The sequence below is a fragment of the Danio aesculapii genome, chromosome 23 (assembly GCF_903798145.1).
Source record: "Danio aesculapii chromosome 23, fDanAes4.1, whole genome shotgun sequence".
In the NCBI taxonomy this organism is placed as follows: domain Eukaryota; kingdom Metazoa; phylum Chordata; class Actinopteri; order Cypriniformes; family Danionidae; genus Danio; species Danio aesculapii.
This window is the reverse complement of record NC_079457.1, coordinates 22,876,036-22,901,398: the sequence shown is the minus strand read 5'-3', so window position 1 is coordinate 22,901,398 and position 25,363 is coordinate 22,876,036. Positions and strand designations below refer to the sequence as shown.

Sequence of the window (25,363 nt, the reverse complement as noted above, 5' to 3'; positions counted from 1 at the left end):
TGAGGGAGAGATCGTCACTAATGGGTGGAGCTTTCCTCCTCAAGATGACATGTACAAAGGGAGAATGTCAATCAGAGTGTTTCTGCAGACTGTTTTTTGTGTGATTTATAAAAAACTAAATTATTAACTTTTACCATTAGAAGCTGGTTATATTCACAGACTGTTGCCACACAACTGTGTTTAAACCCATTATAAAAGCAATTTTTGCCTAATAGGTCCCCTTTAAACGTGTTGCGCTCTGTTGCAGTTATGCTGGAGATGTGGAGATTAATGTTGAGGTGAAGAAGTACTTTTGTAAAGCTGGAGTTAAAGGCATTCAGGTAAGAAAGACTAAGATAATACGGAAATAAAAAAAACCCTCACTGACTGTGAATTTCTCGCTCTTCAGCTACATGGAAAGTTGAGAGTGATCTTGGAGCCTCTAATTGGAGACGTTCCTCTCGTGGGAGCAGTCACCATGTTCTTCATCCGCAGGCCTGTTAGTCCACCGTTTTCTATTTGAATTCAAATATCCCATTATAATAGCCTCCTCTTTAACTACAGTATTGTTTTTACTTCTGTCCCTCACAGAAACTCGACATCAACTGGACTGGCATGACCAATTTGTTAGACATACCCGGTTTGAAGTGAGTGCAGTTTTATTTTTTACCGTAGAAGTAGACAGCAGTTCAACTACTCATATTAATACAGTAACTCTCTTTTCTCATATGCTTCATTCATTGATAATCAGTAGAGCGCTGGTCTGATTATTCAAAGTCTGCAGAGCTTCCCTCTATTGAAATGAAGCAGGGAAACATGCAGTCATTCATATTGATCATAACTTTAACCCATTATAATCACCCATGCTGTCAAATAGTTTAAATGTATTTTGTCTGTGCCTCTGTGTCCCATTTTCTCTGTACGAACCCCTTGCATTCATTTTCAGTGCCATGTCGGACACTATGATAATGGATGCAATCGCCTCTTTCCTGGTTCTCCCCAATCGTCTCACTGTGCCTTTGGTGGCCAATCTGCACGTAGCACAGCTGCGTTCCCCTCTTCCACGGGTAACACTTCACTGTGCTTTAATGGAGTATTTATCTGTGTTAACCTCTTCATTTTGACTAGATTCATCAGACGTACCAGGGTCAGAAATTAACGTTTTCTGAAAGGGGCAATATTAGCCCATTGGAATAAAATTTTCTTTTTACCTCTTTAATACTTTTAAGTTTGGCGTAGATCAATGACATAGATGTATTTATCCAGCAATTGCATAATGTACATAACCTACACACAGGTATATAAATGATACAATAAAAGAAAGAACTCATTACAGTAGTGTAATTACAAATAAGAGCTAAAGCAGATTGATCAAATTTACATAATCAAGAATTAATATAAATTAAGATAAATTAAATTCATAACTTGTATTGATCATTTTTTTTCTCAGTTCACGCTATTAATTACTGGCTTATTACCTGCCTATTATTAAGATGTTTATTAGGGGAGCGTAAATTTAGGGGAATGGAAGTAACATGGGACGAAAGTAACAAATAGATTTTTTCGAAGCCCTGACAGCATTTGCTTTCCAGGCTATAACAGCACATTCAGCATGCAGCCCTTGATGGAGCTGCCAAATATCATACGATTTCATGACCGTGTCCCGCAGTTAGCTCCGAATTTCAGTTTTTAAGTGCAGAAAGTAAATTATTGTAGAGGTTCTTATTACAATTTGTGTTTCTCTTTTCATGTGTCACATTAATGATCAATCTACAGGTTGTTTAGTGCAATAACACACCCTTAAGTTAAAGTAAATCAGTTCTAAATGGCAAGAGTTCCTGTGGGGACGAAAGTAACACTGTAGTTTATATCCCACTATAATATTCATACATACCTTATTTTTCGCTTTCACATTACAGCTTGCAGTGTTTGAATTCGGGTGTTTTATAAAAACAATGCACATTGCCAATAATAATAAATAAAAATTGAAAATTGTAACATTTAGGATTGTTTTGAAACATTTGATGAGACAAAAATTTGATATGAAAATGCAGTTTAATATTTTTTTTGCAAAAATAAAGGACAAAATATGTTTGCAGTTAACATTTAACAAGGTTAAAGTCAGATGTACTTAAAATAAACAAAATTAATCCAGTAAATCTAGCAAATATTGTGGTGTTACTTTTGACCCACCCATGTGTTACTTTCATTCCTGCTGATGGATTCAAAAATAACATTGTGCAACTTTTGTTTAAAGTGAAGTTATATTGGGATTGTTTTACATTTCAATAACACCTGATTTAAAATGAGGTTTTTATGAAAATTGGTACTTTCGTCCCAGCTCTTCCCTAGTAAGTATGATCATTCTACATCCTTAATCCTACTCAAAACCTAAACCTAACTACTACCTTAATAACTAATATGCAGCAAATGAGTAATAAGTAAGGCAGTAGTCTTAGTAAAGGGTTTGTTAATAGTGTGAATTGTGACTTTAAATAAAGTGTTATCCAACAATTAAGAAAAACTACTTAAAATGAGTTGTGTTAGTACAACAGTCACATATTTAAACATTTTTTGTATTATTCAAAAGTTGGACAAAAATACAATAATGTATATAATAGAATATTGTTGTCAAAATGAACCCCTTTCACACAAATTATCAAACACAGCTAACACTGTTCTGATGCTAAGCCAGTAGTTAGCAGAGTTGCCTTGTTAAGAAACAACATGTACACACTGTATGCAGACCGAACAATTGCATGTGCATGTCACAGTTTTTACCTAGAGATGATGTGGTTATCATTTTCAAAAATGTGCGCTTTGAAATCCATTTTCAGCGTTTGCATTTCAGGCTGCTAAACGCATAGGCCATGTAAAATGAGTGGCCAAAATGCCAAGGTTTTTGGTTTTTAGTTGAAAACACCTCTAAATCTAAAGGGAAAGAGGTAAAAACAAGAAAAAGGTGGGATTAAGTAATTATCAAATAAAAAATATGGAAACTAATGGAAAGGTTTGTGACAATTGAACAGAGAAGAATGAACATTTGCAAAAGTATGAGAAGAGCAACCTTGTGTAATGTAATAGCAAGACTCCAATATTATAGCAAAAAAATATTTCATTATTGTCGGTTATTGATTTTAATGTCCATTAAAGAAATAGTTTACCCAAAAATGAAAAATTCTGCTATTATGTTTTTATCCTCCACTTGTTCCACTGGTTTCACTTGTACCTGTTTGAATTTCTTTCTTCTGTTCAACACAAAGGAGGATATTCTGAAGAATGTTGGTAAAATACAGTCACTGACTTCCATAGTATTTTTTGTTCCTACTAAGTACGTCAATGGCTGCCTCTTCAGACTATCTTGTTTTATGTTTAACAGAAGAAAGAATTTTATGCAAACTTAGAACCACTTGAGTATGAGTAAATAGTGATGAAATGTTAATTTTTGGAAAAATAACCATTTAACCTGCACCAAATAGCTGTTTAGGGAAACACCACATCATATTCTGGCTGCAAAGACAAAACAAGCTAAAGGATTAGTTAGATTTTTTTTACACATTAGAACATCATTGGTTGTTTCAGTAGCATGGGAAAAGTGGCTACCTAACCTGGGATTGATTATTATACAGAAAGTGCACAAATATTCCCTGTTACTGAAGCAGTCTTGTCTTCTCTAGTGCAAATTAGGCTGTTAATTGCACTGATCTAAATGTAATGCTGCAATTTAAAAATTTCACATTAATCATGACACCTGTAATAGATGATTAAATTACACAGCCGTTTTTTTGCACTGTTAAAAAAATCAGCAATATTTAAGGTGAAAAACCAGCAGCTGTGGCTTAATGGTTAGCACTGTCACCTCACAGCAAGAAGGTCGCCGGTTCGAGTCTCGGCTGGGCCAGTTGGCATTTTTGTGTGGAGTTTGCATGGTCTCCCCATCTTGGCGTGGGTTTCCTCCGGGTGCTCCAGTTCACCCCACAGTCCAAAAGACATGCGCTATAGGTCAATAGGGTATATGCAGAGCCAGTGTTTCTTCCCATACTGATAAACTTCCGGTGATCGGTTAATGTGACTTTTTTCCATTTTATATGGTTCCTTTTACAGCATCGATGTTGTAATGTAATTGAAATATAATCAGTTGAATAGACTTTAGTATTCATTTAGTTGCTCAAGCGTAAAACGAGATGAAAAGCCGTCAAGATTAGCAGCCCAGTGCAGAAACTTCATTGAATATACTGGGGTAAAATAAATGTTCAAATTTTAAGACATGGCGCAGAAAAATGTAATAGAATGCAGTGCTTCTTGCACACTCTGAGACCCATTTTATATCGGATATCACTCAGCCAGAGGATATCGCTGATTATTAAAGAAAACAGACCTTGAACGTGCGGATTTTGCAATGGCAGACAATTCACTGGGAGAGCTTGACCCAGGTTACTGAAATATTAAAAGTCCTTCCGCACACTTTTGTAAATACCCTATTAAAATGGCCGTAGTGTATGAGTATGTGTGTTAATGAGTGTGTGTGAGTGTTTCCCAGTACTGGGTTGCAGCTGGAAGAGCATCCGCTGTGTAAAAACATATGCCGGAATGGCAGTTCTGCTGTGGCAACCTTTGAAATGAAGCCGAAGGAAAATGAATGAATGAATGAATGAACCAGCAGCTGTGCTTGCCAGAACTTTACTGTTAAAAATATGGTTGAAACTGTTAAATTAATTTCTAAATGTTATGGTAAACTACCATATTTCATTATTTTATAGTATTATACACCAGTGGTTTGAAGTACGAACATCTACCCATCATAGCTTTTGTTACACAGACAAAAACACAATAAGAAAGTCATATAATAAACCAAAGGTCCTCACAAAAACTTTCCCCAGGAGCAGAGAAACATACTAACCTGTATACTAAATACACATAGAATAATTGCAATAAACATTATTTATCAACATTAGATGTAACAGAAAACTCTAGTGTACGTAACTGATGAGAGAAAAATCTAAAAAGAACCATAATAATGTCAATAAAAAGGCATAAAAAGTGTCATGCAGGCAATTATGAAAAAGCCAGTTTAAGGTTACCATATAACCATATATATCAGGGGTAGGGAACCTATGGCTCGGGAGCCACATGTGGCTCTTTGACCAAAAATATGTGGCTCTCCAGCTGTTTTTTCTTCAATAATATTTCAGATTTTTAAAAAATAGAACTGTTACTAGAAATCAGTTTCCTGTTAAAAATACAATTACAATTCCCTTTATATTGTATTTTCTACAGCAAAATGAATAAGAACTCTGTTTACAATAAAAGGACGTTTCAACCAATGTGCGTATGTCGTGCTGTGGTTTAACTTGAATCGCGACAACAATAAAGGGCAAGTTATATTTCTATGGTAATTTACGTTTCTATTGTAACCTCACACACGTAAATTCAAACATTTATAAGTGGCGATGGCAAAAAGAAAAAAACCTGTAAATTGTCCTTTCATTTTGATGCGTCATATTTGTTTATTTTTGAGAAGTGCACGGACATAAATAATGGTTTTGTTTATAAATGTATAAAGGTTTTGTTATTTACACACACCCATATGGCTTTTTAAATGCATTTGATAAAAAAAATTGGAAATGCCTCTTTGCTGAAAAAAGGTTCCTGACCCCTGATATATATTAAGGAAATTAACTGTTTGCCAGATTACAGTATTTAACCATTGAAATTATGGTGATTTTATTTTATTTTTTTATTACATTTTTTTATAGTGTGCCCTTATGAATGTTGAGGCATTTTTGTCCATTTTAATGGGGATTTTGATTTCTGACCCTGAAATGTAATGTAATACTCCATAGTTTCATCATGCATGTTTGTCCTGCTTGAACTGTGCTCATTTACATACTTGCATATGCTCATTCAAACGAGCCTTCTGCACTTTCCTTACCCCTGTACCCTTGTATGTTTTGGCATAGGGTATAGTTCGTATCCACTTGCTGGAGGCTGAAAACCTTCCCGCCAAGGATAACTACATGAAAGGTGTGATATCAGGGAAATCTGACCCATATGCGGTGTTACGTGTGGGGACGCAAATCTTCACCTCCCATCACGTGGACAACAACCTTAATCCTCAGTGGAGAGAGATGTACGAGGTCAGAATAACATGTGATTGATGTCACTTGTGCTTCTAGATGAAAATGTGTCACATTTCCGTCACTTTAAAAAAGGGAAGCTGTGGTTCTTTCGGGCTTATAACACTATACCATGTGTTTACGTATGTGTTGAGATCCTTGTTACTGCTGGCAACAACGAGAAGAAAAAAAAGTGTGGTAGTGCAGGATGTGACTATCATGTGCTAAGATCAGATGAGCATTGAGCTAAAGCACAAGCTCAATGAAACATCTGTTCACTGCAAATTAATCTTTGTGAATTTCTGCCTGTGTGTGTTTGTATTTGTTTTAGGTGATTGTCCATGAAGTGCCTGGTCAGGAGCTGGAGCTTGAGGTGTTTGATAAAGACCCTGACCAGGATGACTTTCTTGGAAGGTATAAAATAATTATAACTGAAGTTAAAACTTAAATCTATTTATATAACGCTATAATTCTGTTGTGAACTCAAGTATTCTGTTTTTGCATTTTGCCTAGAATGAAGTTGGATTTAGGGATTGTAAAGAAAGCAGTTCTTTTGGATGAGGTACATCTTTTCTCTCTCTCTCTCTCTCTCTCTCCCCCTCAGATTCAGATTCAAAGAGCTTTATTGGCATGACTGTAAAACAAATCACAATGTTGCCAAAGAAATAACAAACCACAGAACATACATATAGATAAAAGAAAAATAAGTAATAGTAAACAAACACATTTATATATATCGTTATATTAGAAATATCTGTTGTCACAATAAACAAGTTAATTAAAAAAAAATTAATAAAACTATATAATAACAAATGATAAGGACAGAGAGCTTTAATAAGGGATAAGGGGAGTTCAATCTTTTTCTCTCATATGGTGGCATGAGGACACGTACTGTGCTGCTAGGTGGAGACACTTTTCATTTTCTCCCAAAATATAATGGAGTCTCTCTCTCTCTCTCTCTCTCTCTCTCTCTCTCTCTCTCTCTCTCTCTCTCTCTCTCTCTCTCTCCCTTCCTCTCTCTCTCTCCCTCCCTCCCCCTCTTTCTCTCGCTCTCTCTCTCTCTCTCTCTCTCTCTCTCTCTTTCTCTCTCTCAATTTAATTTAATTAAATCAAATTAAATAATTGCTTTATTGGCATGACAAATGTTACAAATGTATTGCCAAAGCAGTTCCCAACTTTACATAAAAAGTAAAATAAAAGTAAAAAAGTAAAATAAAAGTATCCATATATAATAAAAAACAGTAAACACAGTAAATAGTAGTAGTAAAAAAAAGATGATATTCATATATAATAATAAAAAAAATATATCAACAGTACATCATATTATTCAATATATTATATTATTATTCAACATATCATATTATTCATACAAATCAATACAAAAGTAATAATAGGTTCAACTTATTCAGCATATGTTTTACGCAGCGGATGCTCTTCCAGTTGCAAACATTTATACACACTCATTCACACACAATTTAGCCTACCCAATTCAGCTATAGCGCATGTCTTTGGACTTGTGGGGGAAACCAGAGCACCTGGAGGAAACCCACACGAACACGTGGAGAACATGCAAACTCACGAGGCTCGAACCAGCGACCTACTAGCAAACGTGCTACCCACTCCGCCACCGCGCAGCCCCTCTATCTCAATTCAATTCGACTTAAAAATTGCTTTATTGACATGACAATGTTAAAAATGTATTGCCAAAGCATTTATAAAGTTTACATTTAAAAGAATGTATATAAAAAAACATATCAAACTCAGTAAATAGTAATAGTAGTAAAAATAATAATAATAAAAATTGTAATGAATAAAAAATTCAAATAAAAATAATAATAATTGAGAAAACAGTGATAATAAATAATAATAATCAGTACAGGGGCAAGCACGGTGGCTCAGTGGGTAGCACAATCGCCTCACAGCAAGAAGGTTGCTGGTTATAGCCTTGCCTGTGTCAGTTGCCGTTTCTGTGTAGAGTTTGCATGTTCTCCCTGTGTTCATGTGGGTTTTCTCTGGGTGCTCCGGTTTTCCCCACAAGTCCAAAGACATGCGGTATAGGGGAATTGGGTTGGCTAAACTGTCCGTAGTGTATGTGTGTGAATGAGTGTGTATGGATGCTTCCCGCAGTGATGGGTTGCAGCTATAAGGGCATCCACTGTGTAAAACATATGCTGGATAAGTTGGCGGTTCACTCCACTGTGGCGACCCCGGATTAATAAAGGGAGTAAGCATAAAAGTAAAGGAGTAAATGAATCCCTCAAACCACTGTTTTAACAGATTATTGTCAGCAATCATTTAAAATAAAATGCAATTTATCAGGATCACTTAACATTTGCCCTGAATTTAGTTTGCTTGAATTTAATATGATTTGCATGTTGGCCATTGAAAATTTTATGCCATTTTATGACATAAATATATTATAAACATTTTATGACTGTGTACAAAAATTGTTACTGAATAATTGAATTTACATACCCAGAAACAGCTGTGATATACAAATTGGCACAGCAGACTCTTTAGATGTTGTGTAATATGCCAGCCTGTTTTTGTTTTTGTGCAGTCTGTCTTGTTTGTTTTTTCAATCTAAGGCTTGTTCACTGTGGTTTTAGTGGTACACTTTAAAGGATGCTGCATCAGGTCAGGTTCATCTGAGGCTAGAATGGCTCTCGCTGCTGCCCTCTGCAGAACGTCTCAGCGAAGTAAGTTTATCACCAACAGATCATAAAAACCTATATTATGCAATTCACATCTTTAATCTCCATTCATGAAATGTAGGTGCTGGGGAGGAATCAGAACATCACAGTATCTAGTAAGACAGCAGATCCTCCTTCTGCTGCCGTTCTGACTGTGTATCTTGACCGTGCACAAGATCTACCTGTAAGTTTACATCCCATTTCACTATTTCTTCAGTGTCTCTTGTTTTGTTGAAAGAGGCTTTAAATGTTAGCATTACTGAGTCAGATAGTTTCCGTTCAGTTCAAGAAAGGTAACAAGGACCCCAGCCCCATGGTGCAGATCTCCGTCCAGGACACCACCAAAGAGAGCAGGGTATGACGTCATTACTGCTATTGCACATCATATTTAAACGTTTGTGGCATATTTATACTTTCTGGAGTTACTTTATTGCATATATGTTCCATCCAGACGGTGTATGGGACTAATAATCCAGCATGGGAGGATGCCTTCACATTTTTTATTCAGGATCCACGCAAACAGGATATCGACATTCAGGTATAGTCAATGTTACTAGTAAAATACTGAATCTCAACTATTACTTCAAGTCATATTTTCATGATTTTTTTATATATATTAAATACATTATATATATAAATACATTTTTTTTTAAAAAAAGACATTGCTACCAGGGCCTAACAGTTCCTAAAAAAAAAAAAAAAAAAAAAAAAAAAAAAAAAAAAAAATATATATATATATATATATATATATATATATATATATATATATATATATATATATATATATATATATATATATATATATATATATATATATATATATATATATATATATATATATATATATATATATATATATATATATATATATATATATATATATATATATTTTTTTTTTTTTTTTTTTTTTTTTTTTTTAGGAACTTTTAGGCCCTGGTAGCAATGTCTTTTTTTAAAAAAAAAAATGTTTCACTCAGGTCACAAGTGGATGGGGCTAAATTTACCTTAAATGTTAGTTAGTTGAAAATGTTTTGGGTTTGATTATTTTTAGTGTGGTTTAATGCATTTAAACAGCCACACAATACTACCTACTCTCTGCTTTCGATCTAATTCAAAAATATTTATGGATGTGTTGTTGTGATTTAAACTTTGACAACTGATATCATAAATTTGAAGGAAAAAAATAACTGTACGCAGCAATGATCAAAGTCCAAGTGCTTTAGGATCTTTCAGTGTATGTTTAAAAAAATATTATTTGTTAAGAATATGATAACTGATCAGTAATAGAAAAAAAGGCATTTCCGGCCATTTTCTATTGTAATGCATAATTTTTCATGCGTATAACAGGTCAATTTCACAAAAATAATTATTTATTTAAAATCATGTCCTATGTGGTCAGTTAATTCCACCATTTTTTTTTTTTAGGAATTACGGGCTTTTTTTTTTTAGCCATGGCATTTTGTTAATAACCCTAATATAGCTGTCCATATGCATTTAAAAAATGAAACTATTGTTAATTGTTAATCTATGTAGTTCAGATATATAATGGTATTTTTTAGCCATACCATTTGGAGGTTATAAGCAAAAAGGTCAATTTTCTTAAAGTAAAGTAACAAATTAGAAGTAAAGTAAGTTTTATAAATGTGTACTTTTCCCTTGAGTACATTTTTAGTGCAGTATTGGTACTTTTACTTCACTACTTTCCTTCAACCTGCAGTCACTACTTTAATGGTTTAAGATGTTGGTTTGACATTGGATTTTGGTCACTTTCTAACCCAACATATAATCAACCAAATATCAACGTCATTTGACGTCGTTATTAGACATCAAAATAACGTTGTCCTTAGATGCTGGATAGACATTAAAATTTGGTTACCTGACATCACAACCTAAATCTAACCTAATATGAATGTCTTATGAAGTTGTGTTCTTGCTGGGCAATAACTAAATGCACTACAGAATGTTACGTTTACACACATCTACAAATGATGTAAATGCATCAGCTTTTTACAGCGTAATACTACTCTTGAGTACTTTTGAAAGGGCTACTTTTTACTCATACTTTGAGTAATATTTACAACAGATACTTTTACTCATAAGCACTACATCTTTAGGCAAGTAATGTTACTTTTACTTAAGTATGATTTTTCATACCACTGAGTCTGATAAAACAGCATTATGTAATCACAACAGGAAGAACCAGAAGTGGTGTACTGTGGCATAATAAAAGATCCACTGCTTTTGTGCTCTCATCAGCAATTAATGTACTTCAATGATCTTGTTTTACTTCAATAGATTTCAGCATTACTCTGCTTAATATTATTATATAATTAGTTTTGAATACTTTAGCTCATCCATGAACATGATTTCAGTTCCATAGGATGTAATGGATATGACAAGTCCTATTATTCCACACTCAATCACAGTGTCATCAAACTACAACTTTCTTAGCTGTAAATGTGTGAGCTCTAGCAGAGCATAATTACATACTGTGCCTTTAATATCAAGGCCTTGCTTTTGTATATGCCCCTGTAATCACAATTGCATCACTGTAATTGTGTCATTCTTGCTTCCATCATTTCAGGTGAAGGATGATGACAGGGCTTTGACTCTGGGAAGCCTCTTTATCCCAATGTCTCGTCTGCTGTCCAGCCCTGAGCTCACCATGGATCAGTGGTTTCAGCTAGAAAAATCCGGACCGGCCAGCCGTATCTACATCACAGCTATGCTGAGGGTAAGACAACAGACGGATTTTGGCTGTTAAAAGCTTTAAAGACATAATGTTGGTAATGCTTGTTTCAGGTGTTGTGGCTGAATGAGGACGCCATCCTTACTTCCCCTGTGTCTCCAATACCTGGAGAAGGATATGTCGAATCTGATGTGTCGTCAGGAGCCACAAAAGTGACCCCTACTCCAAAACGCCCTGAGCACACTAGTCCAGACAGCAATTTTGCATCTGAGGTGAGCCTGTGGAGATGTTCATAGCATTTTGAAAACTAAAGTAGGACTGACATTATCAGTAGATGCGTTTACATTAAGTATATTAGTCCAATTAAAAGTCTATTCTGAATGAAAATGCTTAATATTAACACCTCAATCTCAATAAAATGCTCAAACTGAATTAAATTGTAATCGGTTTGAGATGGTTGGGATAAACCTTTCTATAAACTGAAAAAAAATTAAATATTCTGCCATGTAAACACTTTAAACTAGTTACTTTGCTTCTATGTCATGATTTGCCACAAGGTAGGCTATTAATGCATACACAGATATTAATTTTTTTGAATATATTGTCATATATGGTCTCTCTCAGACAACAGCCTTCCTTTCAAAAGTGTGTATCTGGCTTTGAATCTCATTATCACAGGCAGCAAACATTTGGAGTTTACTGATGTGATTACAGATAGTTTTCTTTATTTTAAAGATTTTTCATATGTAGGCTAAAACAGGATGCTTATAAAGTGGAGAGCGCTAACCAGATAATTGTTCAGTTCGGTTTGCAATCCCCAATGTGGTGATGATTTGATGCGAGTGCAGTAATTTCAAACAAGTGTATGATAAGAAGAATTTAAATCGTTCTTTAAATCGTTCTCCATCCTGCCTCCCTAGACTGCTATATAGTCCATGCAAGAACAAGAATGACTGGAGAATATCTGCTTGTATGTAGTTTATGATTGTATGTAGTATAATTTGAATAAAATTGATCATGAAAAAAGAATAACTGGACAATGACAACTTATGCGAGTTTCCATTCCAGGTCACAAAATTCAGGCAATAAATAATAATAATAATTCCTTACATTTATAAAGCGCTTTTCTAGACGCTCAAAATGCTTTAAACATGCTTTAAACACCTGGATGATGTGACGGCAGCCATATTGTGCCAGACCGCACACCACACACCCACTAATTGGTGGAGAGGAGACAGATTCATGAAGCCAATTATGATATGGGGATGGTTAGGAGGCCATGATGGACAAAGGCCAGTGGGCAAATTTGGCCAGGATGCCGGGGTTAAACCCCTACTCTTTTTGTGAAGGACATCCTGGGATTTTTAACAACCACAGTGAGTCAGGACCTTGGTTTAAAGTCTCATCCGAAAGACAGTGCTCACAGAGTAGTATAGAGTCTCCTTCACTATACTGGGGCATTAGGACCCACATAGACCACAGGTTGAGCGCCCCCTGCTGGCCTCACTAACACCCCTTCGGGCAGCAACCTAGCTTTCCCATGTGGTCTGCCATCCAGGTACTGACCAGGCAAAGTCCTGCTTTGCTTCAGTGGGTGACCATGTGACAGTTGCAGAGATTATTATAATATAGACTTTCATCCACATGCTATTATTTTTCTGAGGAGAGAGGAGCTTGTATAGCCACAAAAAAGCTAAGCTTCCCATATCTGTCTTTTCCTCATAGCTTAACGTTACTTTCCAGCAGTTGGTATGCCTACAAATTCATGCTATTGATTCATTTTTATTTAACACTGTACGATAAAAACAGCATGCATAAGAATTAATAGAACTGAACTCATGTTGGCAGACAGAAAGGCAGGACCGAGTCCAAATAAAAGTGGTGCATTTAAACACCACATTGGTATAGATAACGTCTCATGTAAACACACCACCACGTCTTTCAATCGGAATGATTTTAACAATATGACAAAAAAAGGTATGTAAACATGGCTAATGTTTGTAATTCTAACATGTTCAATTTAGGGTGTTCTGCGAATCCATCTGGTGGAAGCGCAGAGTCTCGTCGCTAAAGACAATCTAATGGGAGGAATGATGAAGGGTAAGAGTGACCCGTATGTGAAGATCAGAGTGGGAGGATTGGCCTTTAAGAGTCAGGTCATTAAAGAGAACCTCAACCCCATCTGGAACGAGCTTTATGAGGTATGTCTACCCATTTATGTACTTGGAACAGGAGGGGTATGATGACTGTATCAAAACAAAAGATGGTTTCAGCTTTGAGAGTCACTTCATTCCTCCTCTGCATATTCAAACATTTGTTTTCGCTTCTGGATATTTGTAAGAAATGCAAATTGTGCCGGTTTGTACCGTAGGTGATCTTGACTCAGCTCCCTGGTCAGGAGGTAGAGTTTGACCTGTTTGATAAAGACATTGATCAAGATGACTTTCTTGGCAGGTGAGACTGCAACTTTTCTTTTTATCATTTATTCTGATGCAGATAAAGACAAAATTATTAGCCCTTCTTTGGAAGTTTAAATACTTAAATAACAGAGAGAGGACTTTAAACTAAAGTTAAAATTTTTAATAGTTAATAACAATAATAATAATAATAATAATAATAATAATAATGACTATTAATAGTTTAATTTTTAGAAGTAGTTTAATCTCTAATAACTAATTATTTTTGTATTTGCCATGATTACAGTTCATAATATTTTACTAGTTATTATGCAATTTAGTAGTATTAAGCTTGAAGTGCAATTTAAAGGCTTAATTAAATAGGTTAACTGGGCAAGTTAGGTTAATTAGGTAAGTCATTGGACAACAGTGGTTTGTTTTGTAATAAAAAAAAAATGATCAAGGTGGCTAATAATATTGACCTTAGCAGCTTTTACATTTTTTTTTTATTCCAGCCAAACCAACACAAATCCAAAAAAAATTGTCCCCAAAGAGCAATTCAAAGGCATATTGAGCAGCACCATAAAACTACTTTAATACCAAACAAATGCACAATGTACAAATAATTAAATGACAATAACAACAATAAATAACAACAAAAGTAGATTTGTTTCAAAAGATAAACTGTGTACTAAAATTTGTTAAGAAAAGTGTAATGGGAAATACTATGAAAATGTTCCTTGCTGTGTGCTCTATCACTAAAAACATGTCTTGCTATTATTGTCAATATCATCAATCGTGAAAAAACACTTTTGAAAACTGCTCTGTATTTTTGTGAAAAACTTTTTTATTCATGACTTTACTGTCACTTTTGGTCATTTTAATGCTTCCCTGCCAGATAAAAAGTATTTAAAACATAATACAATATTTAAAAACACTTTAAAATAAAGGGCCCTATCATACACACAGCGCAAGATGTGTTTTGCGCAAATTGTTGCTATTTTCAGACCAGCTCAACCATAATTTTCGCGTTTTGCAAATAGCAAATCCATTTTGTGTATTCATGGGCGTGCTCTATAAAGGAGGTGTGTTGAGGTGCATTGTTGGCACGTTGCTATTTTAAATAACTGAAATAAACCGCACCATTGACCAACTAAAAGCTGGTCTAAAGTCCAGCGCAGAGTGCAGTAGTTATGCGCCTATGCGGGTTCAAACGCGTACACATTGCTTAATACACACAGGATGTACAGCAATACACAAATATCAAATTTTTTTACATATGAAAAAAATGAAAGGATTAAAATGTCACAAAAATTATTATTTTCTACATAAATATAAAAACCACTGCCTCCATGCCTTCATGTCGAGAGGCTTTTTTCAGATTATTCATGACAATTTGCATTTGTATAATGTTATTATTATTAGCAGTATTATTTATTATATGCATATTTATATTTGTTTTAATAAAACAAGCTTAGATTTGTCCACCTGTTGGGTTTTGGAGACAAATGTGTCACTATACGGGGCATGAGAATAGGTCGTGTGTTTGGATATAACTCAGTTTTTGACCACACTCCATTATTATTGTCCATTTATTCGTTTGCTGGAAATTAGAGCTGAATTTAGAAAAAGTTTTGCAACAAATCTTTACGCTTAAACAAAATTAAATATGTAGGCTAATGGATGTCTTCAGTGGAGTGCGTACAATACAGTTCCCTTATGCATGAAAGTAAAGGAGTAAAGAGTTAAAGGAAAGAGAAAGTAAAGAGGCTGAATGAAGGAGGCTCATTCTTTATCCTCAAGCTGCACGACGCAACTGACTCTTAAAGAGAATAGATATGAGACTCTGGTTGGTTTAATGCATGTTATGCTCAGAACACACCCATTCCTCATTAAGAGAATAAACACAACCCTGTTAGCCCTTGCACCGTGGCACGGAGTGTTTTTATCCGTCTATAAAATAGCAAAAGTGGATTCGAACATACCCTTAATGCTTTTGCTCCATGCGCTATAGACTTTGCGCTTAGATCAATAAAATAGAGCCCAAAGTGTCTTTCAGGCTACGACAACAAAAAAAAAAAATCGAACACTGTTTGAATGCAATGTTCTGCTTCCATTTTTTTAATAAAATAAGTAATTTTCATTTGTTTCTCTCCCAAGAGATTTAAGCTAAATTCGTAATTAAGTTATTAAAAAAAGTGTCCAGATTTAAAAATCGTTGTTATTTGGACTCCCACACCCTTTGTGAAAGTATACATGATTATATTTCTCTGTCTCTTAGAGCAAATATGTATTGTCTATGTGTAAAGTAGTTATGTAAAGTGATTTAATAACTGTTTGCAGGGTTAAAGTGAGTCTGAGAGACCTCATCAGTGCTCAGTTTACTGATCAGGTAAGTTCAGCGTTAAAAAAGGCATACTAGTTAAGTAATATTAATCATATTTTTGGCATTATATATGGTTGTAAGCTTGTTTACACTTGTTTCCATGTCTGGTTCTGATGCAGTGGTATACTCTGAATGATGTGAAGACCGGACGAATCCATCTGGTGTTAGAATGGGTGCCTAAAGTTTCAGATCCCATCAGACTTGAACAGGTCATATCCTGTTTCTGTAAATGTTTTTATTGTTATACTGAGGTCATTAAATATTAACATTTTGCTGAACGGTTTTGTGTTTTTTTTCTATCTAGATCCTACAATACAACTACAGGCAGTCTTACCTGAATAAAACGGTTCCCTCTGCTGCACTGCTGTTTGTTTATATTGAGAGAGCACATGGGCTGCCTGTGGGTTTCTTTTTATTTTTGTTCAAATGCTTCAATGACCTTCAATGAATATGGTATCTGAAAAACACATGTTGCTTGCAGTTAAAGAAGAGTGGAAAAGAGCCAAAAGCTGGAGCAGAAGTGTCACTCAAAAACGTATTCTACAGGACCAAAGTAAGACCCTCAAACATGACACATTTATATTGAAGTTATTAAAATATCAAAAGTTGTAAAGAATAATTTCTCCTCCACAAGGTTGTGAATCGCTCCACTTCTCCACAATGGGACGAAGCCTTTCATTTTCTGAATTATAATCCAATAGAAGACACACTTTTGTCAAAGTGAGTTGTATTGTTTTTCTTTTTTTTTTGTGAATTGACTTTTGTTTTTGCACTACTTAGTTTGTCCACAAGAGGTCAACACTCAACCAGATCACCGTTTTACAGTCTAACAAAAATAATAGACACCTATTAAGCACTTGTACGATGAATTAAAAGATATCCACAATTATATACATATTCATTAATCATTGAAAAAATATTTATTGCTTAACATTTGGATAGACATGACGCAGACACTGTATGAAGATGAATCTTTGTAATGCGCATGTGAAAGTTCTACAAAAAGCTTATATTTCTCATGAATTTAAAATGCTGTGCTTTGAAATGTTTTCAGTGTTGATTTTAAAGGGGTAAAAAGACAACATTTACCTTTTTTCTGAACTGGAGTGTATTTGATCTGAGTTTGGCATGTGCAGGTCAGTCATAGCTGGGGTCAGGCTCTGGGTTCACTTGTTCTTCCTGTGCGGGAGCTGCTGGATGAGAAGGATCTTGCGATAGACCGCTGGTTCAGTCTGGATGGAGCCATGCCTGAAAGTCAGATCCTGCTGAGAGCAGAACTAAAGGTTAAAAAGCACACTCATAATTAACATGTACACACTGACATTCAGCTGAATGTAGTCTGATAATACAGACAGACATTTTCCATTATTCATATACTTTTGGTCATATAATGCAATGTATTAAAGGGGATAGTTCAGTAAAAAATGAACATTTGTTTACTGACCCTTTACAGTATGTACTCCGAATTAGTTTGTGTTTCTTTCTTCTGTTGAAGACAAAAAATATATTCTGGTAACTGGTAACTTTCGTATATTTTTTCCCCTATTATGGATGTCGATGGCTACTGGTTTCCATTATCCATCGAAAATCTTCTGTTGGGTTCAACAGAAAACAGATAGAGTTTGTAACATTTGATATTATAAACATTTTATATTGTGGACTCCATCTGTCTGGCGTTAACAGAATGCTGTTGTAAAATGTTAGGGTTACTGTGTCGTTTATGAGAAAATATGGAAACAACTCTCTTAATTGTATAATAGTTTTTTGCTTTGTATTATTGTTACTTGTGGGTTTTTTATTGGACCTTTTATTGGACCTGATTAATTGATTGTAACCAGTTGAGGCATATGGAGGGAATATTTTTGGTTGAACCATCCATTTAGCTTGAAATTAACAGGTTAGTTCACCCAAAAAAATAAAATTGTCCAATGATTGTCTCACCCACAAGGCATTCTAGGTATAGATGTCTTTCTTCCTTTATTTTATTATCTTGGCCTCTACAATGGCAACAGTCGGCTGATTTTTATCAGCAGTCAACTCCAAACTAAGTCCAATAAAATGCATCTATCCATAATAAAAAAGTGGCTCACTTTTAATGAAAAAAAATTCTATATATATATATATATATATATATATATATATATATATATATATATATATATATATATATATATATATATATATATATATATGTATGTATGTATGTATGTATGTATGTATGTATGTATGTATGTATGTATGTATGTATGTATGTATGTATGTATGTATGTATGTATGTATGTGTATATATATACATATATATGTATATATATATGTGTGTATATATATATATATATATATATATATATATATATATATATATATATATACATACATATATATGTATATATACATATATATGTATATATACATACATATATATGTATATATACATACATATATATGTATATATACATACATACATACATACATACATACATACATACATACATTGAATATCTTCTGTTGGGTTCAACAGAAAACAGATAGAGTTTGTAACATTTGATATTATAAACATTTGATATATATACACACACACACACACACACACACACACACAGTTGAACCCAGAAGTTTACAAACACTGTATAAAAAGGCACATAACCATTTTTAAAAAAATGTGACTAAACTTTTTCTCTTTTAGGTAAGTTAGGATCACCAAAATTGTTTGTATTTGCTTAATAGCAGAATAATGAGAGAGAGATTTTTGAGATTTTTTTTCATAACTTTTCTTGAAAGTCAAAAGTTTACACACAATAAGATTACTATGCCTCTGAAAAGGCCCAGATGATGGTGTCAAGGTTTTGGAAGTTCCTGATTTGCTAATTGACAACATTTGAGTTAACTGGAGAAACAACTGTAGATTAGTATTAACGGAAAACCTCAAACACACTGCTTCCTTGTGTGACAACATGAAAAAATCAAATGAAATCAGCCAAGACATCAGGAAAAGAAATTGTGGACCTCCACAAGTCTGGTTCTTCTTTGGGTACAATTTCAGATGCCTGGAGGTGCCATGTTCATTAGTTCAAACAATTATACACAAGTATAAACAACATAGGAATGTCCAGCCATCATACCGTTCAGGAAGGAGAAGGATTCTATATCCCAGAGATGAACGTGCTATGATGCAAACTGTGTGTATTAACCCCAGAACAAAAGCAAAAGATGCTGTGAAGATGCCGGCTGAAGCTGGTAAGAGAGTTTCATTATCCTCAGTGAAACGAGTCAGTACCAACATGGGCTGAAAGGCCACTCAGCAAGGAAGAAGCCATTATTCCTAAAGTATTATAAAAAAGCCAGATTACAATTAGCAAAATCACAGTGGGAAAAAGACTTTAATTTTTGGAGACATGTTCTGTGGTCTGATGGAATTAAAAATGAACTGTTTGGCCATAATGACCAGTGTTACGTTTGCAGGACAAAGCTTACAAGCCTAGGAACACCATTCCAACTGTGAAGTATGGGGGTGGCAGCATCTTGTTGTGGGGCTGTTTGCTGCAGGAGGGACTGGTGCACTTCACAGAATAGATGGCATCATGAAGAAAAGACATTATGTAGAAATATTGAAGTAACATCTCGAGACATCATCCAGGAAATTAAAACTTGGCCACAAATGGGTACAGACCAATAGACCAGACCATGACAGCAAGCATACTGCCAAATTAGTTAAAATGTGCTTTAAGGACGACAGATTGAATGTTTTCGCCATCACAAAACCCTGATCTCAATCCTATAGAAAATTTGTGGGCAGAGTTGAAAAAGTATGTGCGAGCTAGACCACACACAAGTCTGACTCAGTTACACCAGTTCTGTGAGGAGGAATGGGCCAAAAATCCAGCAAACTATTGCGAGAAGCTTGTGGAAGGATACCCAAAACGTTTGACCCAAGTTATACAGTTTAAAGGCAAAGCTAAAACATACCAAGCAAATGTATGTAAATATTTGACTGTCTAAAAGTTAATAAAAAATTATCTAAAAAAAATCTCTCATTATTCTGCCATTTAGCAAATGTAAATCTGTAGGTAATCCTAACGGACCTAAAATAGTAAACGTTTAGTATGATTTAACATCAGACATTTTTTTTAAATGTTATTTGCCTTTTTATAGTGTATGTAACTTTGGGTTTCAACTGTTTATATATACGGCGTCTGCCTTCTGTCATTATCGTCTTCTTTTAATGTGCATTTTTGGTGCATTAGCGCCTTCTGCTGGATTTGTTTTGTTACTTGAGTGTGGAGAGCATGCACAGTTGAAATGATGGTGGATGCGCAATGAAGAGAGAGTGAGGCACATTTTATAATGGATGGTTGTGCTTTATAGAACTTGTTTTGGACTGCTGGCAAAACGCGTACTAACAATTTTAACACAATTCCTTGTATAAAAATATTTTTAAACTTTTTTAAAATAATGTATTCAAATAAAAAAAAGAGACAGTCATTTATAACATCACAGTTGATTTCTTGTTCAAATAAATCTTTTGAACTTTAAATAGAACTTTAATAGATCATTTATCTGTTAAACAGCTCCTAGACAGCAAGTTGGCACAATGTAGTGATGAAGAGGATGCTAGTCATGTGATTCCCAGTGCAGAACCAACTGTTGCAGCGAATCGTGAGCTCCGACACAGAAATGTACCTGTCCAAGGGTGAGACACAAAGAAAAGCTGTATTTCATCTCATAGTGTCCATAAACAGTCAAACGATAATATATATTTCACACATGTGTTATGTTTGTGGATGAATGCAATTGCAGAGGTGAAGATGCCAGTTTGTCCGGGAAAGCCCAAGTTAAACTATCAATTGTCTATTCATCTGAGGGGCACCGATTGATTATCAACATCCATGCTTGCAGGTAAATATCATTGAAATACTCTCACTTTAAATGAAGACTCCAGGCACGATACCTAGACTTTATGCTATAAATGACTGATAGAAATCACAAATGCTTCTCATGTTATTTTGGTAAATATATTATATTATATTATATTATATTATATTATATTATATTATATTATATTATATTATATTATAAGGCGACATGGTGGCGTAGTAGGTAGTGCTGTCGCCTCACAGCAAGAAGGTCGCTGGTTCGAGCCTCGGCTTGGTCAGTTGGCGTTTCTGTGTGAAGTTTGCATGTTCTTCCCATGTTCGCATGAGTTTCCTCCGGGTGCTCCGGTTTCCCCCACAGTCCAAAGACATGCGGTACAGGTGAATTGTGTAGGCTAAAATTGTCCGTAGTGTATGAGTGTGAATGAGTGTGTGGATGTTTCCCAGAGATGGGTTGCAGCTGGAAGGACATCCGCTGTGTAAAACATATGCTGGATAAGTTGTCGGTTCATTCCGCTGCGGCTACCACCGGATTAATAAAGGGACTAAGCCGAAAAGAAAATGAATGTATATTATATTATATTATATTATTTACAAATGTTGCTATGAATATAGCCAATGCTACTGATATTAACGATTAAATACATTTATTTTTATTTTATTTTATTTGCAGGTGCTTTGATGAATATAACCAAATGCTGCTATGCCATTAAAACATAAATTATTATATTATATTATATTATATTATATTATATTATATTATATTATATTATGTTATATTATATTATATTATATTATATTATATTATATTATATTATATACAAATGTTGCTATGAATACAGACAATACTGCTGATATTAATGAGTAAATAATTTTTCATTTTTATTTTATTTATTTCTTTTAAGTTTATTTTCAAGTGCTGTGATGAATATAACCAATGCTGCTGATATGCCATTAAAACATAAATAAATTAATACATATATAATGTGGGGTCGCCACAGCAGAATGAACCGCCAACTTATCCAGCATATATGTTTTACACAGCGGATGTCCTTCCAGCTGCAACCCATCTCTGGGAAACATCCATACACTCTCATTCACACTCATACACTACGGACAATTTAGCTTACCCAATTCACCTGTACCACATGTCTTTGGACTGTGGGGAAAACCGGAGCACCTGGAGGAAACCCACGCGAACGCAGGGAGAACATGCAAACTCCACACAGCAACGCCAACTGACCAAGCCGAGGCTCGATCCAGCGACCTTCTTGCTGTGAGGCTACAGCACTACCTACTGCACCAACGCGTCGCCCCTTATATTATATTATATTATATTATATTATATTATATTATATTATATTATATTATATTATATTATATTATATTATATTATATTATATTATATTATTTATGATAATGAATAATTATTTAATTGTTATTATGCCTTTTAGAACCTGAAACAAAAAATGTCATAAATTTTTTTGTTTTTACTTTTGATAAAAATTAACTGATTTTTTAAGAACTGATTAAATAAGGTAACTTTAGCTGTTCTAAACAAAAGAATAAAGTCAATTTTTTAAGTCTGAGACAGCTGACTATAGTCCTTATTTTGTTTTCATAATCCTATGTTCTTTCACAGGAACTTGCCGTCCTCCTCTAAGGAACCTCCAGACACTTACATCTCATTCATTCTTCTTCCGGACAAGAACCGGAACACCAAAAAGAAGACCAGTGTTAAAAAGAAAAGCCTCAAACCAGAGTTCAATGAGATGTTAGTAGGAACATTCATAAATCACTGACTTAACACACAAGAGTGGAAGTTAACCATCTCTAACTCTCTCCTACAGATTCGAGTTTGACATGTCACTTGAAGAAGCAAAGCAGAAACATCTTGAAGTCTCTGTCAAGAACAGCGTTTCTTTCATGAGTCGAGAAAAAGAGCTTCTTGGCAAGGTATTCATACATCAGCACTACCACAGACATTGTTGACCATACTGTTTGAGCATAATTGATGATGGGAAATCGAAGTCGATTCTTGGTGTTAACATTTCACTATCACCTTTAATCTTTTTGTTTCATGTATATCCTATTGTGATTATATGTGACCCTGGACTACAATACTTAAGTTGTATGTGTATTGGCAGTAACCAACAATACATTGTATGAGTCTAAATCAGGGGTGCCCAAACTCGGTCCTGGAGGGCCGATGTCCTGCAAAGTTTAGTTCCAACCCCAATCAGACACACCTGGGCTACCTAATCAAGCTCTTACAAGGCTTTCTAAAAATATCTTGCAGGTGTGTTGAGGCAAGTTGGTGCTAAAATCAGCAGGACACTGGCCCTCCAGGACCGACTTTGGACGCCCCTGGTCTAAATGATAGATTTTACTTTTTTATGCTAAAATCATGGTTATATTAGGTAAAGATAATATTCAGTAATATATTTTGTACATTTTCTCTGTTAAATATGTTAAAAACCTTTTTAGTAATTAGCTTTGCTAACCCTGCAAAAATAACACTGCCTAAATTACTTATCTCCTTTCTAGTCCAAATATCTAAAAGATCTTAAATCAAGAAGCATTTTCTAGACAAGTGTACAGTAGTGTTTTGTTTTCAGAAAAATTATGTTAAAATTAAATGAGTTTTTCCTGAAAACAAGCAAAATAATCTGCCAATGAGGTATGAAAAATACTTGTTTTTGCTTTGATATATGATTATTTCACTTGCCCCATTGGCAGGTTATTTGCTTGTTTTATGAAAAAACTCAATTAATTTTTTAAGGATTATTTCTGAAAACAAACCAATGTTTCTTGTTTAGAAAATGCTTATTGATTTAAGAATATTTAGATATTTGGACTAGAAACAAGACAAAAACTAAGTAAGAAAAGCATTTTTTTGCAGTAAAGAGCTTCTATTTGGCAGTAATATTATGACTTATGACTGATTTTGTGGTTCAGGGTCACATATATTCATAAATATATGTATTCTTCAAGCAAAACAAAGTATTTCTGAATACTGAAAGAAATTAAAAGTATATACAAAAAATGGAAAAGATAATCAGTTGAAGGGAACATTATTAGCCCTCCTTTGAGATTTTATTTAATTGTCAAATATTTCCCAGAGTGATGTTTAAGAGAGCAAATTAATTTTTCATAGTATATCCTGTTTTTTTATTTGTTTGTCTGTTTTTTTTTTCTGATGAAAGTCTTGCTACGTTTAGTTTTGCTGAAATAAAAGTAAGAAAAAAGGACAGTAATTTTAGGGTCAATATAGGGGAATTACCAACCTACGTCACACGGGTTCAACCGGGCATACCGGTTGCAAAAAAGACTGGTTGCAATAGCAAACAAGTTGTGTTGTGTGGTAGGATGCCAAAATCGAAAAGTCCAAAAATAGAAAACTTTAATTTTACCGTACACCACACTGCTTTTAATGCCTACTGCAGACGTCTTTGGCTAACAGCCATCATAAGAACTGAATGGAGTGAGGACCTAATTAAAAATGCTCGACTCTGCAGTTCTCATTACATATCATGTAAGTTCACGTTACGCTGAATCATACACATTGCTCTTTTTTGATAACAGCAATGATTTCAGCAAAAACAGTTAAATATGGTGAATTAAACTGCAGACACTGAATGCTTAGAGTGAAATGTAAACATGTCTGTTCACATACCCTGCTGTAGAGGTGCAGTTCGCTGTTCGAATGCAGTTGCTTTGCTTGTTGATGATTACCTCGGTTTTTAGCACTGCAAAGTTTTGAATCTGGTAATCATGAAACATTATTTCTTGCACATGACCACACAGAACAAAATTGTAGACTGCCAAAGACTTGTACGCCTTTTACTTCTCTCTCGTAAAATCAATTGAAGTTTCAATGAGATAGTTGTATATTTGGGGCTGAATGCTTAGCCATTTCGTTTTGTCCAATATCCATTGGGAGGGTGCAATTGCAAATGGACCTGTCAGATGAACGCTGCTGTCACAGGGTGACAAGCTGTTATGATACGTTGAAAGCATTATGTAAATAATATTTATATTATGTAATCAATATAACTTATCTCTAATACAACAACAAACTTTGTACCGCATCGGTTGTCATTCCCTCGCTGTAAATGCTAGTGTTCGCGGTTTTTATCTGCAACCTCGATGTGTGCGCATCCTGAATGCTTACAAACCGGTCATTCGCCTATTATTACTGTTACTACAATAAATTACTGTTGCCCAATGTCTTGC

At 34.6% G+C, this 25,363-nt stretch overlaps 1 protein-coding gene across 1 annotated transcript in view; it reads left to right on the top strand.

The window, feature by feature from the left end:
* Nucleotides 1-25,363, top strand: part of esyt1a (extended synaptotagmin-like protein 1a) — a 37,665-nt gene that overhangs the window by 9,624 nt on the left and 2,678 nt on the right. The window contains 25 exon segments of the mRNA XM_056449071.1: nt 248-320; nt 389-478; nt 571-626; nt 926-1,046; nt 5,940-6,116; nt 6,427-6,509; nt 6,609-6,657; nt 8,705-8,794; nt 8,871-8,972; nt 9,072-9,143; nt 9,240-9,326; nt 11,373-11,522; nt 11,591-11,749; nt 13,502-13,678; nt 13,849-13,931; nt 16,217-16,265; nt 16,379-16,468; nt 16,564-16,659; nt 16,741-16,812; nt 16,894-16,983; nt 17,396-17,542; nt 20,825-20,946; nt 21,054-21,152; nt 22,770-22,901; nt 22,978-23,083. Of these exon segments, the coding sequence (XP_056305046.1) occupies nt 248-320; nt 389-478; nt 571-626; nt 926-1,046; nt 5,940-6,116; nt 6,427-6,509; nt 6,609-6,657; nt 8,705-8,794; nt 8,871-8,972; nt 9,072-9,143; nt 9,240-9,326; nt 11,373-11,522; nt 11,591-11,749; nt 13,502-13,678; nt 13,849-13,931; nt 16,217-16,265; nt 16,379-16,468; nt 16,564-16,659; nt 16,741-16,812; nt 16,894-16,983; nt 17,396-17,542; nt 20,825-20,946; nt 21,054-21,152; nt 22,770-22,901; nt 22,978-23,083 (2,572 nt within the window).